This window comes from Cetorhinus maximus, chromosome 9, assembly GCF_964194155.1.
Source record: "Cetorhinus maximus chromosome 9, sCetMax3.hap1.1, whole genome shotgun sequence".
NCBI lineage: Eukaryota > Metazoa > Chordata > Chondrichthyes > Lamniformes > Cetorhinidae > Cetorhinus > Cetorhinus maximus.
In genome coordinates, this window is record NC_135887.1 from 14,240,870 (window position 1) to 14,256,952 (window position 16,083).

Below are 16,083 nucleotides of genomic sequence, written 5' to 3' on the forward strand. Positions count from 1 at the left end.
GCATGCCATATGCCTTCCCGACTACCTTATCCACCTGCGTTGCCACTTTCAGTGACCTGTGGATCTGTAGACCTGTACACCCAGATCCCTCTGCCCATCGATGCACTTAAGGGTTCTGCCATTTACTGTATAATTCCTGCCTGTATTAGACCTTCCAAAATGCATTACCTCGCATTTGTCTGGATTAAACTCCATCTGCCATTTCTCTGTCCAAGGCTCCAACCGATCTATATCCCGTTGTATCCTTTGACAATCCTCTTCACTATCTGCAACTCCTCCAACCTTAGTGTCGTCTGCAAACTTACTAATTAGCCCAGTTACATTTTCCTCCAAATCATTTATGAATACTACTTTTCCTCCAAATCATTTATGTATACTACTGAGGAGTATATTCAAGATAGAGATCAATAGATTTTTGGATACTGTGGGAATCAAGGGATAAGGCAATAATTGAGACGGTGGAGAAAATATTGAATGTTATTGAGCATTTTCGCTGAGGCAGCCACAGAAAATCTTAGGCGGATTAGCCAGGGCCTCCTAGGCATTTAAGCCAACTGCTTGTTAATAGAACACTGATCAGTCAGAGTGATGTTAACATTCTCCATGGCTTATAAACGTACCTCCTAGCATCATAGCCAGAGAATCTCTTGTAATGGCTTCTCTTCTTGCTGCCTACCGTTACTTCTGCAGGCCCCTGAGTATTTTTACTTTCCCTCCTCCAATTTCTCATCCAATTGCTGCTCATCGAAATTATCCAAAGACACATCAGGTCTCACACGTACACAGCCAATGATCAGTTCTATCTCACCACCACCTCTCTTCATCCTGTGTTTTCAAATGTGCATCCGACATCCAGTCCTGAATGAGCTAAAATGTCCTCCAAATATACATTGTCTTTGGCACCTGCCACAAAATCTGTTTCCTAGCTGCTGATTTCATCCCCTTCCACACTGTCCATAACCTCAGCAACTTATATGATCTTGAGCTCAGCTTCCAACCCTATATCCTCTTCATCCCAAGACCACCTACTTCCACCTCAGTAATATCCCCACTGCATCAGCCTATCTGGTGCTGGAAACCTTATCCATGCTTTTATTACCTCCAACTATTTTACAGCTCTCTAGCTAGTCTCTAATTTCCACTATGTATAAACTTAAGTTGATTCAAAACTCTGCTGCCCATATCCTAAGAGGCAGCAAGTTCTGTTCACCCATCATCCTTGAGCTCACTAATCTACATTAGCTCCAGGTTCCCAGATGCCTCCACTTTAATATTCTTATCTTAGCCTTCAAGTTGCTTCATGGCTTCCCCCACCTCCCTAGCTCTGTAACCTCCTCCAATTCTACAACCTTCCATGATCATAAGATCATAAGAAATAGGAGCAGGAGTAGGCCATTCGACCCATTGAGTCTGCTCACCATTCAATAAGATCATGGCTAATCTGATTGTGGCCTGACCTTCTTGCCTGCCCCCCAATAACCCTTAACTCCCTTGTCAATCAAAAATCTGTCTAACTCAGCCTTCAACATATTCAGTTATCTAGCCTCCACTGCGCTCTATGTAATTGAATTTCAAAGACTAATGAGCCTGAGAGAAGAAATTCCTCCTCATCTCCATCTTAAATGGTAGACCGCTTATTTTTAAACTGTGTCCCCTAGTTCTGGATTCCCCCATGAGGCGAAACATCCTCTCAGCATCTACCCTGTCAAGCCCCATCACAATCTTGCATGTTTCAATAAGATTACCTCTCATTCTTCTAAATTCCAATGAGTATAGGCCCAACTTTTTCTCATTAGACAACTGCTTCATCCCAGGAATCATTATTGTGAACTTCCTCTGAACTCCATTGCAAGTATATCCCCCCTTAAGTAAGGGGACCAGAACTGTAAACAGTACTCCAGGTGCCGTCTCATCAATGCCCTTTACAGTTGTAGCAAGACTCCCCTATACTCCATCCCCCTTGCAATAAAAGACATTTCATTTGCCTTCCTAATTACTTGCTGTACATGCAAGCTAACTTTTTGTGGTTCATGTACAAGGACACCCAGATCCTGCTTTTCTATTCTTCCTGCCAAAATAGACAACCTTACATTTTCCCACATTATATTCTATCTGTCAAAATTTGCCCACTCATTTAACCTAACTATATCCCTTTTCAGGCTCTTCTTACAAGAACTCTGTGTTCCTTGAACTTTGGCCTCTTGTCCATTCTCCACTCTCTTCAGCTGTCTAGGCCCGATGCTTTGGAACTTTTCCATAAACCAATTTCCTTCTCCATCTTTCTCTTCCTTTAAGACCTTCCTTAAAACCTACCTCATTGACAAAGCTTTTGGTTACCTGTCCTAATGTCTCCTTCTTTGGCTAGATGTCAACTTCTGTCTGATTACGTTCCTGTAAAGTGTCAGGGGACATTTGCTGCTATCTAAATGAAATTTGTTGTTATTGGTGTAGTACTGAGCCATGCAGACACGGAAGATCCTGATGTGGCCCCTGGTGGGTCATGATTGCTCAGGGAGATAGTTGAGAGGAGCAATTGTCCTCAAAGTTCTTATGGAGAAGACAAAATCTGTACATTCAGTATCCTGTGAACCGTACTGGAAAATTATTTTTGTGTGGATGTTGAACGAGAACAGAATCAGAATGAGCTGTGGTGCCTTTCGTGGCTTTCTGACACAGACTGTTTAGACTCATACAGGCAGATTGACCACTTCAGCAAGCTTCTGGAGGATGACCTGTACTCCTGGAACTGAACCTCAGCAAGGGTGTGTTTTTAGGAGCACAGTGAACAAAACTGAAAATTAAAGCCTAATAAAGTTATCTCTCTATAGGTAAGTAGTAACTACATCTGGGGATGTTTCATTAAATAAAAGGCACTACATAAATATAAGTTGTTGCTGTAAAATGCGTTAGCGATCAGTCAATAATCCTTGAGCAGGAACAAGTGGCTGTGATACCTTTCATGGTTTTCTGACACAGACTGTTTAGACTCACACAGGTGGAATGGCCACTTCAGCAAGGGGAACTGACACACTTCCCATAAAAGTCCATGTGCATCAAGGAATCACATGCAACCAGCACAATGCCTTGTGGACCCATTATCTTCTAAATGTAGAGAGAATGTTTCAAGCATTATGTGGATTGCCTGTTCTGGCCTCAGTGACATGATACTTGATACAGGTACAGGTAAAACCAGTGAAGGTCATTCTAAACCAGTTCTAGCTATTTTATTTTTAATGTTACAAAACACATAGTATTACAAAGTATCCATCTCCAAGATTCGTGGTAGCAGTGTTGTTTAAAGAACTGTGTGACATAAAAGCAGCCGAATCAATTTGGGTTTCCTCATGAGCAGTTTTATTAACTCTGATATTATTTTTTGCAACACCATGAGGTATACTTTATCTGCTTGAAGTTCAGATGTTAAAATGCCAGTTTTGGTGACAACAGGAAAAAAAATTAGGTTGATAAAACTGATTTTTATTCAAAAAAATTATTTTTACTCCTTCATGAAGCTATTTTCTGAACAATATTTCTCTTTTTCTGTAATTTTTCTTCCTTTTTTTCTTCATTCACCCTGTCTGATACCTATTGCGAATATCGAGTTCATGGTTCATGTATTTTACCTTTTAGTTTTAAGAATTAAAGTTTTAACTGTAGAAAATGGGATAAATGCAATTGAAACAAACTTGGAGTCTACTACACTTAAAAAGTTGGGACCATGTTGATTTAAGAGGTTAACGGCTGGAAGGATAAGATCATAAAGCAGCAGGTGGGCTTTCGTAGCTAAAGAGATGAAGACATGGTGTCTGCAATCCTTGTAATAATGGCAGTCCAGAGAGATGTTTTTGCTTTGGGAAGTAGAGCCAAATTAGCTTAAAAGCATTCAGTGAACCCTGAAAGGTTGTAAAACCCATCAAGGAAGAAATTATAATAAAAAAAAAAATCTTTCATGGGCATCACTTGTTGCCCATCCCTAATTGGGCTTGAACTGAATGGCTTGCTCAGCCATTTCAGAGGGCAGTTAGGAATCAACCACACTGCTGTGGGTCTGGTGTCACATGTAGGCCAGACCAAGTAAGGATGCCAGATTTCCTTCCCTACAAGGCATTAGTGAATCAGATGGGTTTTCACATCACCAGCTTTAAATTCCAGATTTATTTGTTGAAATTACATTTCACCAGCTGCTATTGTGGGATTTGAACCCATGTCCCCAGAGAATTTGCCTGGGCCTCTGGTTTGTTAGTCCAATGACATTACCACTACACCACCATTTCACCCTGGATAATTGATTAGATAAATGAGGGACCTACAGGTCAGTTTGAGGACATCCCAGCACAGACCACATCATAATGGAGATGGTTGGAGCTTGGGGAGGTTCTCCGGTTTCAATTTATCTGGGTGTTTGCTGGAAAAGTTAGTTGCAGTTTGGACCACATGTGGCTTGCAGTTCACTGAGAAAAGACAGCCAATGTAAATGACAGTTAGATAGACTTGCACTGGAAGCAGAGTAAAAACCTAATTTCATAATTGACCATATGGAATGCAAATGAGGCTTAATCTCAGTTTAAATTTTGTGAAGGATCAGAAGCTTGAATTTTGCCTAGTTTGAAACTAGTGCCATTCCACAGTGTCTTGTGCTATAGAAAGCAATAAGCAGATTACCTTGGACATATTATTGAAAAGATAACCAGAGCAAGGGACTGAGACATCCACAATCAAGAGATGGTAAATGCAAGTATTACCTCTGAGAATCGCTGGAGTTGAGGATAATTCTCCAGAGGACAGTGGCATACTTATGGTGATCCCTGCAGAAGTAAATAAGTTTAAGATTGACAAAGGAATTCTTGGGGGAAGAAGTAAACCTGTGAGCATAACATATGTAGTTATTAACCACATTGTTAAGTTAATAGTGTTTGTTTTCTTTAATTCTGGTATATACAATAAAGTTGGTTTTGTTAAAAAAAAATCTTGTGGCCTACTTCTATTGGTTAAAACGAGGTGTTCGGATTTCTCTTTCAATGTTAATAGTCCCTAATAGGATCATAACATACCTAATAGCCAAAAATGTGGGTACATCATTCACATGTCCCAATGCCCCTCTAACCAGAGACCACCAGGTTTGGCTCCTCTTTAAACTTCTGATCCTCCCTACTGAGAGACATGGCTCAGATTCCCAATCTTGCTGAGTTGTCGTTATCAACCATGGCAGCAAGATCATCAGCCAGGCTGGTTGGTGTCTGCAAACAGGGAGGGAAATCAAGCGGAGAACTGTTTCTGACACATTCCCTTGGGTATTGTTCAAAAATGCCATTCTGCTCTCTCAACTCAGGGTGATGTGCAGCCTGGGCAGAATAATTCGACAGTAATCATCCAAAAAGACAGATGTGTTGGCATACTACTTTAACGAATGCTGTTCTTTAGCCAGATGTGTACAAGAACAATTTGAGTTAAGTTGTTTATCAATCTCTGCAGCTGTGATCAGCCCTGGCTCTGTTGGTAGCACTCTTGCCTCAGAAGATTGTGGGTTCAAGTCCTCCTCCACAAAATCTAGGCTGACACTTTTGGTGCAGTGCTGAGGAAGTGTGATACTATAAAAGGTGACGCTTTCAGATGAAGCATTTAACCAAACCCCTCTTAGTCTGTTCACTTAGGTGGATGTAAAAGGTCCCATGACACTCTTTACTGGCCAATATTTATCCCTCAACCAAAAGAGAGTGTCTGGTAATTTATTTCAATGTTATTTTTGGAAGATTGCTGTATGCAAATTGGCTGCTGTGTTTCCTACATCAGTGATTACACTTCAAAAATACTTAATTGGTTGTAAAGCCCTTTGGGTCATCCTGACATTGTGAAAGACACTATATAAATGCAAGTTGTCTATCTCTTCAGTGATTAGGAATTAATGTGGCCAACTGAGGCTTAAGTTGTCTGTTTTCATCTGCAGAAAATGAATGTACTCAGCTGGAGTTTCAGACATTATATTTCTTTCTTCCCTCACCTATTTCATCCCCTCCTGTCATCTCCTGAAATCAGTGATGCCTTGCTCTGCTATAGTTTTGCAGCAGCTGATTGCTGAATCCAGTTACCTGCTCCCAACCAAGTTTTTGCTTTTATTCATTCATGGGGGCATGTGGGCATTGCTGGAAAGGCCAGCATTTATCACCACCCATATAGAACTGAGTCACTTACTAGGCCATTTCAGAGGGCAGTTAAGAGTCAACCACATTGCAGTGGATCTGAAGTTATACGTAGGCCAGACCGGGTAATGATGGCAGATTTCCCCCCTAAAGGATATTAGTGAACGAGGTGGGTTTTTCAGACAATTAGTAGTTTCATGGTCACCATGATTTATACTAGCTTTTTGTTCCAGATTTATTTAATGAACTGAATTTAAATTCCCTAGATGCTATTGTGGGACTTAAACTCAAGTCTCCAAACTATTAGTCCAGGTCTCTTAGTAATTTAGCTAACATAACCTAATTAAAAATTTGAAAGAATTAATTTTTTTTGAGCCTAAATAGTATCAGCGGGCTATTCCACTGCAGTAGGCATTACAGTAGAATCTGATCCTGTCCTAATTCAGCAAACAAACATATACATATTTTCAGGAGTAGGAACCAAGGTTGGTTTTCCTCTCTTTAACACAGGCGCTCTCGGGCAAATTGTAGTGTTTCCACTGGAGCCTCAGGCTGAGTTCTGCTGTCACATACTGTTAAATTTGTGCTGTTTTACTTTACAAACAGTATCCTTTGTTCTTCCCAAACAAGGGTGAAAAGCATGACTGCTTGCTCTGCTTCAAAGGACAATTCTTGACTTTGTTTTGGGAAATCGGCTTTGCTAATTACGTTAATGTGTTAAGTGCAAGAGCTCGCCCCTGGATTTTGCAGGTGTTAGTGGGATGTGATTCTGCAAATTAGTCCTTGGCATTAAAACAAAAAAGAAACACTAAATACTGAAAATCAGCAATCGGTACATGATACAATGTGGCAGGCCTGTCAGTATCTAGGAAAAGAAAAGTTATGACATTTTAGGTGTTCTGCTGGAAAAATACTTTCCACTTTGCTGCAACAACCTATATTTATAAAGCGCCTTCAATCTAATAAAAGACCCAAGCTCTTCGCAGGGGCATTATGAAACAAAAATATGACACCAAGTGACATAGGAGATATATGTTTAGTATAAGCTTAGTCAAAGATGTGTGTTTTAAGGAAAGTGGAGGTGGAGAGGCAGGGAGGTGTATGGAGGGAATTCCAAAGCTTAAGGCCCAGGCAGCTGAAGGCTTACAGTTACCACCAGATCTCTTGCGCCTTTTTTCTTTTTATTCCTGGCATTAGATTCAGAATTGTTGTATGAAATGTGCCGCTGTGTAATGAGGGACTTAAATGTGTTTTTGTTTTTTATTTGAGATAATTGGTAATTATGTGTGAAATCTGCCAGATGAGGGGCTCCAAATCAACCTAATCTGTCATCGGTGTTAAGGATGTAGCATCGTACTTTTAAGACGAAAAGGGTTCATAATGGACAGAATGCTGCATCATTGTATTTTATGTAACTACTTTTGTACAAGCTTTCTTCAGCTGGGCAATTGGATGAATGTGTTTTGACACAATCATTAGAGTACAGCTTCATGGACACTTTAAAATTCCTTTGAATCCCACGTTAAATTGAACTGTCGCTAAGGCTGATTCCACCTCCACCTGACTTCGTTAGATTCTTGAGTCCCGATGGATGCTGAAGGATGTTCAGATTAATGAGCTCCAATTAGGTGTACATATTTCACATCAAGGTGTCTACAGGGTGTGGCTTGAGGCAACATTCTGTAAACAAGGGTAAAGAGAACATTAGTCAGTCAACACTCATCATGACATTACCACGGACTTTGCCTATTTCATTCCAATAGACGGTTTTAACTGGTGGAGAATAGCTTGAGAGCTCTGCTGGTCTTTGGTTAAAATCCTAGTTGCCTTTTGCTCTTTGTAGTCTAATTCTCTGTATTTTATAACTCCATTTGATAATGTAAATAAATATGTTTAGTTAAAATAACCTGTTGTATCAATATTCTATGTGTAATATTTCCAACTATCTGAAATGACTATAAGAGTGTCACACAGATCATATTAAAACTAGTAGCAGTGCCACAATTGTTCTCGGGGTCCATGCGTTCTGTGGTGGCCAAAAGCAAAAGCATGCAGATCTCAAATCATCCAGGATATTGCTCACTTTGGGAACTTTTACATAGTATTTACAGCGCAGAAACAGGCCATTTGACTGAACTGGTCCATGCCTCATACAAGCCACCTCCCAGCCTTGTTGTTGGCTATCCCTCAATTTGAGGATGAAATCTACTCAGGGTCGCGAGTTTCTGCCATGGGTCTCCATGTGACAGAACAGGCCGATTCTCAACCCGCAGACCATTGGATGCATGGGGCAGGACATCCCACAGGGTAGTGCGATCCAGAGTGCAGGATTTCCTTCCTTTTCTTTCCTGCTCTGCCACCACTCTGCCTTATCATTAAGGCATTGCGACTTGATGCGCAAGTTGCTGCCATTCTGAATGATTGGTAGCGAGCTCCTCCCAGCCATTAAGGTCAATGCCGCCAAGTTTCATGGAGAGCTTCAGACTGCCTTTGAAGCGTTTTGTTTGTCCTCCGCTGGAATGTTGGCCGTTTGGACCTGGTGGCTGCAGACAGTTTTCGGCCATCCAGACAGTGGCCAGTTCATCAAAGTTGATTTTGCAGGAGGTTTGCCTGGATACTTGTGGATCTAGCTTCAAGAAGGACACTTGCATTTGTTTGATGGTCCTCCCATTGAATCCAGAGGATGTGGCGGAGGCATTGTTGATGGAATTTCTCCAGTGCTTTGATATGTCACTGATACACAGACTAGATCTCACTGCAGTACAGGAAAGTGGTGACGACAACTGCTCTGTACACTAGGGCCTTTGTTGACTTGTAGAGGTGCTTGCCAAGACTCTACGCCCTAGTTTGTAGAAGGCTGAAACGGCGCAGCTGATCCGGTGTTGAATCTCTTCATCAGTGGTGGCCTTTTGAGAGAGGTGCCAAGGGATGGGAAGTGCTCAATACATTCCAGAGTCCTTCAACAAATGTGGGAGGTGGAATATTTTGCTGATCGGGTGTGTAGGTTGATATATGTACTGTACTGCAAGAGGCATGTACTGTACTACTCAAAGAGGTACATTTTCAGGCGTATCTTAAAGGAAGAAAGGTGGAGGGGTTCAAGGATAGAATTCCAGAACTTGAAGCCAAGGCAGTCGAAGGCGTGGTGGTCAATGGTGGCGCGATAAAAATCAGGGATGCAGAAAAGGGCAGAATTGGAGAGTTGCAGAAAATATCATAAAATCATGCGCTGTCTCTTTGAAAGCGTTATCCAATTAATCACAGCGCAGTGCTCATTCCCCGTTGCCCAGCGGATGTACGTACTAAATAAGGGATGACCGAATCATCTGCTGCTGTGCAGCATGACCCAATACCTTCAGCGTAAACTGAGGGACATCATAAACAAATGAATGAACAGAACCAGGGGGCAGCAGTGAATCATGGGGCTGAGATGAAGTTTCAGTCGCAAGGTTTGATTTAAAAGGGAAAAGGGGATTGCTATTTTGCAAAACCGTAGCTGAGTCAACAAAAATGTGAGAATTTCATTCGGCGGTGACTCATTTTCACATTTTCTAAAGGAGGCAAAATAACCCCGAACGTTTATTTGGATTTTCCAAAAAAAAACGAACAAAATTCGCCACGTGAAATATGGTGACTTCTGTCCAAAATTGTAATTTAATTCCTCCTGCCCCCCCAACCCTCCCCAGAACTGGCAATGAAGACTAGAACCCACTGCAAACATTTACTTCTCAGACATAACTTTAGTGCCCCCCGCGCCTTTCAGCATTTAGGTCTGTTTCTGTTAATCCTCTTTCTAAATCTCCTTCAGCACTTAAGGGGTTAAGGACAAAAAATGAAGTTTGTGACGTTTAGCTGTCGAGGTTAAAACCAGCCCCCTCCTCGTGCTCCGTGGCAATAAGGTATTTAATGATAATGCTTGACTCGTGGATAAATCGTGATGGTTGGCACTGGATCAGAGGTCGTTCGGAACCGGGTGAAACTTGCACACTATTCCGCAAAGTTGACCTGTAATTGACCATTGGCTCGACTCCAGAGTTCGATGCGCCCCTTTAAATATCACGCGTCGAATTTGATCCAAGCTCCGCCTTCACCACGTTGTTCTGGCTGTTTTGTCAAACACGACTTTGCACTCTTCCGCATCCTCTGCCTCTCGACACCACACCCTGCCGAGTCCGAGCCGCCACCATTTTGTACTTTGCTGACAAAAATTGGGCGATTGCGTTGCAATCTTATGGGCAAACTGAGCCCTGGGCAGGAATCTACTCACTCATCCGCACATAAGACCTTGTCTATGCAAGCAAGCACGTTGGGCTGCCGCGATTGCCAGTCAAGTAACGTGTCCGCGCGTTACAGACAGAATATAATTCAAAAGGCAAGGCACTAACAATCATCCTGCCTCTCCTACAGTGAGTGCCCTAGAAACAGTAACTCTTAACCCGAAAAGGGGATCGGCTCCAGCAACGACAAATTCCACCACCCCCCCCATTCAAAAAAAAAGTTATTTTTAATAACCTTTGCTTTATTTTAATAAAAAAAAACCTGCTACGGATTAATGCAGAGGGGCGTCCATGTGAAAAATACTACTGTTAAGCTTCCTCCAGCGCGATTGGTGGCGAGTGTCGGGGCGGATCAAATGAGATGTAAATGAGCAGCACGATGCGTGCCGAGCTGGTTGTTTGGAAACACTGGTTGATTTCCAGCGAACGTTTTGTTTCAATCGGATACATTGCAGCCTCCGGATTGTTACTTCACGTTCGCTTTTGGAACGCGGCGCTTCCGCCGTGAGTTCCAACCCGGTTCCATGAAGGAAAAGAGCCGCCAGGGATTCGGAAGCCATCCTAACAACAAACAAACAAAAAAAAGATATTTTAAAGCGTCTCCCGTTTCGGTGCGAGATCTGGGACGTACTTTGCGTCGGACTGCTAGTGGGCAGTATTACTAACGCTTGTTGTGATTACTGGATTTTGGGGCTGTATACTGCGCCATCTTGAAACATTCCCCCCCCCCCCAAACCCCCCCCCAACCACACACAACCCCCCCCCCCTCCCCCTTTTCCCTCCCTCCCTCATCTGGAAGATTCCGGGGGGTTTAAAGGATATTTCGATTGCTCTACGATCGGGGGCTTGCGAAGGCGACCAAATTAAAACTTAATCCCCCCCCCCCAACCAACCAACCAACCAACCTTGGTTGCCCGCTCCCCAAACGCAAAAAGAAGAGAAGAGTCACCCAGTTTTTTAAGTGATTGATAGGATCGAGCATGAGTATCGAAACGCTGCTGGAAGCTGCAATGTTTTTGGAATTGCAAGCGCAACAACAGAAAACACGTGGTAAGAGAACGCATGGATGTAACATTTCTCTCTCTCCTCTGACCAATGCGGATGCAATGTTTCTAGCTGTGCTGGCTCGGCTTCCAGAAAATCCGTGTAGCCTTTCATTTATTACATGATCCTCTTTGGAGTGTTGCACTTCGAATGTTACATTGTATTGTTACAATATGATGGTAGTACTAGACATTGCAATGATGTTTATAGCAGGAAACGAGAACGTGATTATTTTATTCAGATTTGTTTTTTTTTAAAAAAAAAGTCACTTTACATGAAATGTCCGCTTTTTCAGTAAAACAGCGTAAAGCAATTGGGATGCTTTACCAGCCGGCGTCATTCTAGAATTCGGATGTAACTGACGGGGATATTGTTTTATCTGCGGAAAACCACACATTTGTAATAAAGTTGACACGTGGAGATGTTCAAATGTTGGATAACGCCATCAGATTACAGTGCACTTATATAAAAAAAACCCAGCCGATTGCAGTGTGTGTGTGTGTGTGATTTAAGGAATTCTTTTCCGGGGCAGGGCGGAGGCAGACGTGCAAAAATACTGTAGTCTGTTTGCATAATGACGTGTCGTGGCATGGGGTGGAGGTGTCATATGATACTCGGTGGTTCCGCTTTTTTTGTTGTTGCAATGTTCATCAGTCACGATTTTAGTAAATCCGACAGTCTTTGTTGAATGCAGTCAATGACGAGGGGAAGGCAGGGAGATACATTGTGCTGAAGGATGTCGCAGAGCCGGGTTGCTGGCATTTCCCCAGCTCCATCTCCACGAGCTATTGTTAATAATAGTATCAGTGTATTTTGTTCAGAGTGACGTGTCAGACTCCTCCCCATCACCACGTGCGTCGGGACAAGCCTGCCTCTTGTAAATTTCAGACCCACTTGTTACCTGTTCCGAACCTGTCCAATAATGTTTCTTGTTACAAACATGGAGGTGCGATTTGGTTCCACTGTTCAATTGTCCATTGATTTGAGCTTCAAGAAGCAGCCCCCTTCTCCCACCCCCCCCCCCCTTATTTTACAGCATTCAAATTTCCTTTCTCTTTCCCTTTAAATTCCCACTTGCTGTCGCACAATCACGTTTCCTGCTGGCCCTGGGAGATGATGGGAATGATCTATTAAATTCCGCACAACCGTGTGTTAGCCTGGTTGTGTAACTACACACTCCGCCGTGAAAGGAATATTTTCGGTTAAGTCAATTTATAGCAGGGCAAAATAGCGCGCGTATGGTGCTTAAACGACGGAGTTTTTCATGAATGCTGAGAAACCATTGATGTTTCCCTTGGGGGGGGGGGGTGCAGGGGTGATGGGTTAAACATCGCTTTTTAAACGATATCCATATTTTTGATTAACATTCGTGGACTAAGATTTTATCTCTGCCCCAGGTGCAGTCAAATACCGAACCTAGATTTTTCTAAGCTGGTTTTGATTTTGTCACACCCCCAGGGGATATAGGATTTCCCTCTTGAGACACCAAACGCACAACTGAGTTTGGCAGTTTCACCTTGCTGTTTAAGTACTCTTCATTTTTGACACTGGTTGATATTGTTGCTGACTTTTTTTTTTAAACAGTGGGTGTTGGTGGCAGTTGGAGGATATGGCCAGGAGGGATTAATTGAGTCCATTTTGAAAGAGTTGAACGAACAGATACACCATCATTAACAACAGGTACCTTTAGACTACAGGAGAACAGCCAGAGCCAGACCTGTGGCTCTCCCTCTCTCAACTGCACTAGTGGGTGTAAACAAGTTGGGGTCAGGGAGCTGACAACACTATAGACCCATCAAAACCTGGGCCAATGGATGTCTTTTGGAGGCTAAGGCTGAATTGAGATAAATATGAAGAGATGGACCTTTGGGTTTCCATCCGGACAGGGACGCAAGACCATAAGAAGTAAGAACAGGCGTAGGTTATACATCCCCTCCGGCCTGCTCCTCAATTCAGTAAGATCACGCAACCTTTGATAACAACACTTGCCTGCCCTATCCCTTGATACCCTTTGGGTCCAAATATCTATCGATCTCAGCCTGGAATATACTTGACAACTGAGCATCTGCAGCCCTCGGGAGTGGAGAATCCAAAGATTCACAACCATCTGAGGGAAGAAATTTTTCCTCATCACAGTTCTAAATGGTCGACTGTTTATCCTTAGGCTATGCCCCTTAGTTCTAGAATTTCCAGCCAGGGGTAACAGCCTGTCAGTATCTACCCTGTTTTTCAAAATTTTATATGCTACAATGAGATCATCTCACCTTCTTTGAAACTCCAGAGAATTTGGCCCTCTACGCAATCTCTCACAGGATAACCCTCTCATCCCAGGAATTAATCTAGTGAACTTTTGTTGCACCCCCTCCTAAGGCAAGTGTATCCTTCCTTGTGTATGGAGATCAAAACTATGCCTAGTATTCCAGGTGTGATCCTCACCAAAACCCAGTACAGTTGCAGCAAGACTTCCTTTCTCCTGTACTCCAACCCCCTTGCAATAAGGGTCAACATGCCATTTGCTTTCTATAATAGCTTGCTGTACCTGCATGTTAACTCTGTGAATCATGTACAAGGACATCCTAGCCTCTCTGAACACCAACATTTAATAGTTCCTCACCACTATAATTATGTTTTTGCTTCTTCCTACCAAAGTGAATAGCCTTACAGGAGGGAAGAAATCTTTCTTCTAACAACACAGTTGTGGGTGATCTATCTTGGTCTCCTTCGGAGGTCCCCAGCATCACAGATGCGAGTCTCTAGCCAATTCACTTCACTCCACGTAATATCAAGAAATGGCTGAAGGCACTGGATACTGCAAAGGCTACGGGCCCTGACAATATTTCAGCAATAGTACTGGAGACTTGTGCTCCAGAACTTGCCGCACCCCTAGCCAAGCTGTCCCAGTACAGCTACGACACTGGCATCTACCCGGCTATGTGGAAAATTGCCCAGATATGTCACGTACACAAGAAGCAGGCCAATTACTGCCCTATCAGTCTACTCTCGATCATCAGTAAAGTAACGGAAGGGATCATCAACAGTGCTATGAAATGGCACTTGCTTAGCAATAACCTGCTCACTGAAAACCAGCTTGGGTTCCGCCAGGGCCACTCAGCTCCTGACCTCATTACAGCCTTGGTTCAAACATGAGACAAAAGAGCTGAACTCCCGGGGTGAGGTGAGAGTGACTGCCCTTGACATCAACGTAGCATTTGGCCGTGCATGACATGAAGGTGCCCTAGCAAAACTGGAGTCAATGGGAATCAGGGGGAAAACCCTCCACTGGTTGGAGTCATACCTAGCACAAAGGAAGATGATTGTGGTTGTTGGAGATCAGTCATCTCAGCTGTAGGACATCACTGCAGGAGTTCCTCAGCATAGTGTCCTCGGCCCAACCATCTTCAGCTGCTTCATAGATGACCTTCCATCATGAAGTCAGAAGTGGGGATGTTCATTAATGATTGCATAATGTTCAGCACCATGTGCGACTCCACAGATGCTGAAGCAGTCCATGTCTAAATGCAGCAAGAAGATGTGGACAATATCCAGGCTTGGGCTGACAAGTGGCAAGTAACATTCGTGCCACACAAGTGCCAAGCAATGACCATCTCCAACAAGAGAGAATCTAACCATTGCCCCTTGATGTTTAATGGCATTACCATCACTGAATCCCCCACTATCAACATCATGGGGGTTATCATTGACCAGAAACTGAACTAGGCTCGCCGTATAAATACTGTGGCTACAAGAGCAGGTCAGAGGCTAGGAATCCTGTGACGAGTTACTCACCTCCTGACTTCCCAAAGCCTGTCTACCATCTACAAGGCACAAGTCAGGAGTGTGATGGAATACTCCCCACTTGCCTGGATGAGTGCAGCTCCCATAACACTCAAGAAGCTTGATGCCATCCAGGACAAAGCGGCCCACTTGATTGGCACCACATCCACAAACATTCAGTCCCTCCATCACCGACGCACAGTAGCAGCAGTGTGTACCATCTACAAGATGCACTGCAGGAATTCACCAAGGCTCTTTCGACAGCACCTTCAAAACCCATGGCCACTACCATCTAGGAGGACAAGGGCAGCAGATAGATCAGAACACCGCCACCAAGTTCCCCTCCAAGTCACTCACCATCCTGACTTGGAAAGGTATCGCCCTTCCTTCACTGTAGCTGGGTCAAAATGCTGGAACTCCCTCCTTAACAGCACTGTGGGTGTACCTACTGCACATGGACTGCAGCGGTTCAAGAAGGCCGCTTACCACCACCTTCTCAAGGGCAATTAGGGATGGGCAATAAATGCTGGCCATGCCAGTGAAGCCTACGTCCCGTGAATGAATAAAATAAAATTTCAAGCAAGTTTAAAAACACCTTGAATATATGCACTTTCCCAGTTCTTTCCTGGGACCATGACCTCTGTACATTGACAATCAGGAGACAAGATAATAACAAGAGGAATGCAACTGGCCAATGCTAGTTTGCTGCAAAGGGGGCCCTAATCTTGGAGTTGATCCTTGGACCCACATTTCCACGCGTTGATTCACTGTAGAGAAGTTCATTTCTATTTGGCAGCTGGAGAAGGAAGAAATATTTGCCATGTTTGACTGCACTGCTCTAGTGTTGAGAC

At 43.3% G+C, this 16,083-nt stretch overlaps 1 protein-coding gene and 1 long non-coding RNA gene across 2 annotated transcripts in view; one reads left to right on the plus strand and one right to left on the minus strand.

Annotated features, from left to right (window-relative positions):
• Positions 1 to 7,154: 7,154 nt before the first annotated feature.
• On the minus strand, positions 7,155 to 10,136 carry LOC144684387 (uncharacterized). Its single transcript, XR_013577493.1, has 2 exons — positions 8,221 to 10,136; positions 7,155 to 7,817 (listed from the first exon to the last, which is right to left on the minus strand). It is a non-coding gene; the product is annotated as an uncharacterized LOC144684387 (long non-coding RNA).
• Positions 10,137 to 10,160: 24 nt separating this feature from the next.
• The window catches only part of mnta (MAX network transcriptional repressor a), a 115,226-nt gene continuing 109,303 nt past the window's right edge, over positions 10,161 to 16,083 (plus strand). The window contains exon 1 of the mRNA XM_078548102.1: positions 10,161 to 11,464. Within this exon, the coding sequence (XP_078404228.1) occupies positions 11,395 to 11,464 (70 nt within the window). The 5' untranslated portion in view covers positions 10,161 to 11,394. The remainder of the gene's footprint in view (positions 11,465 to 16,083) is intronic.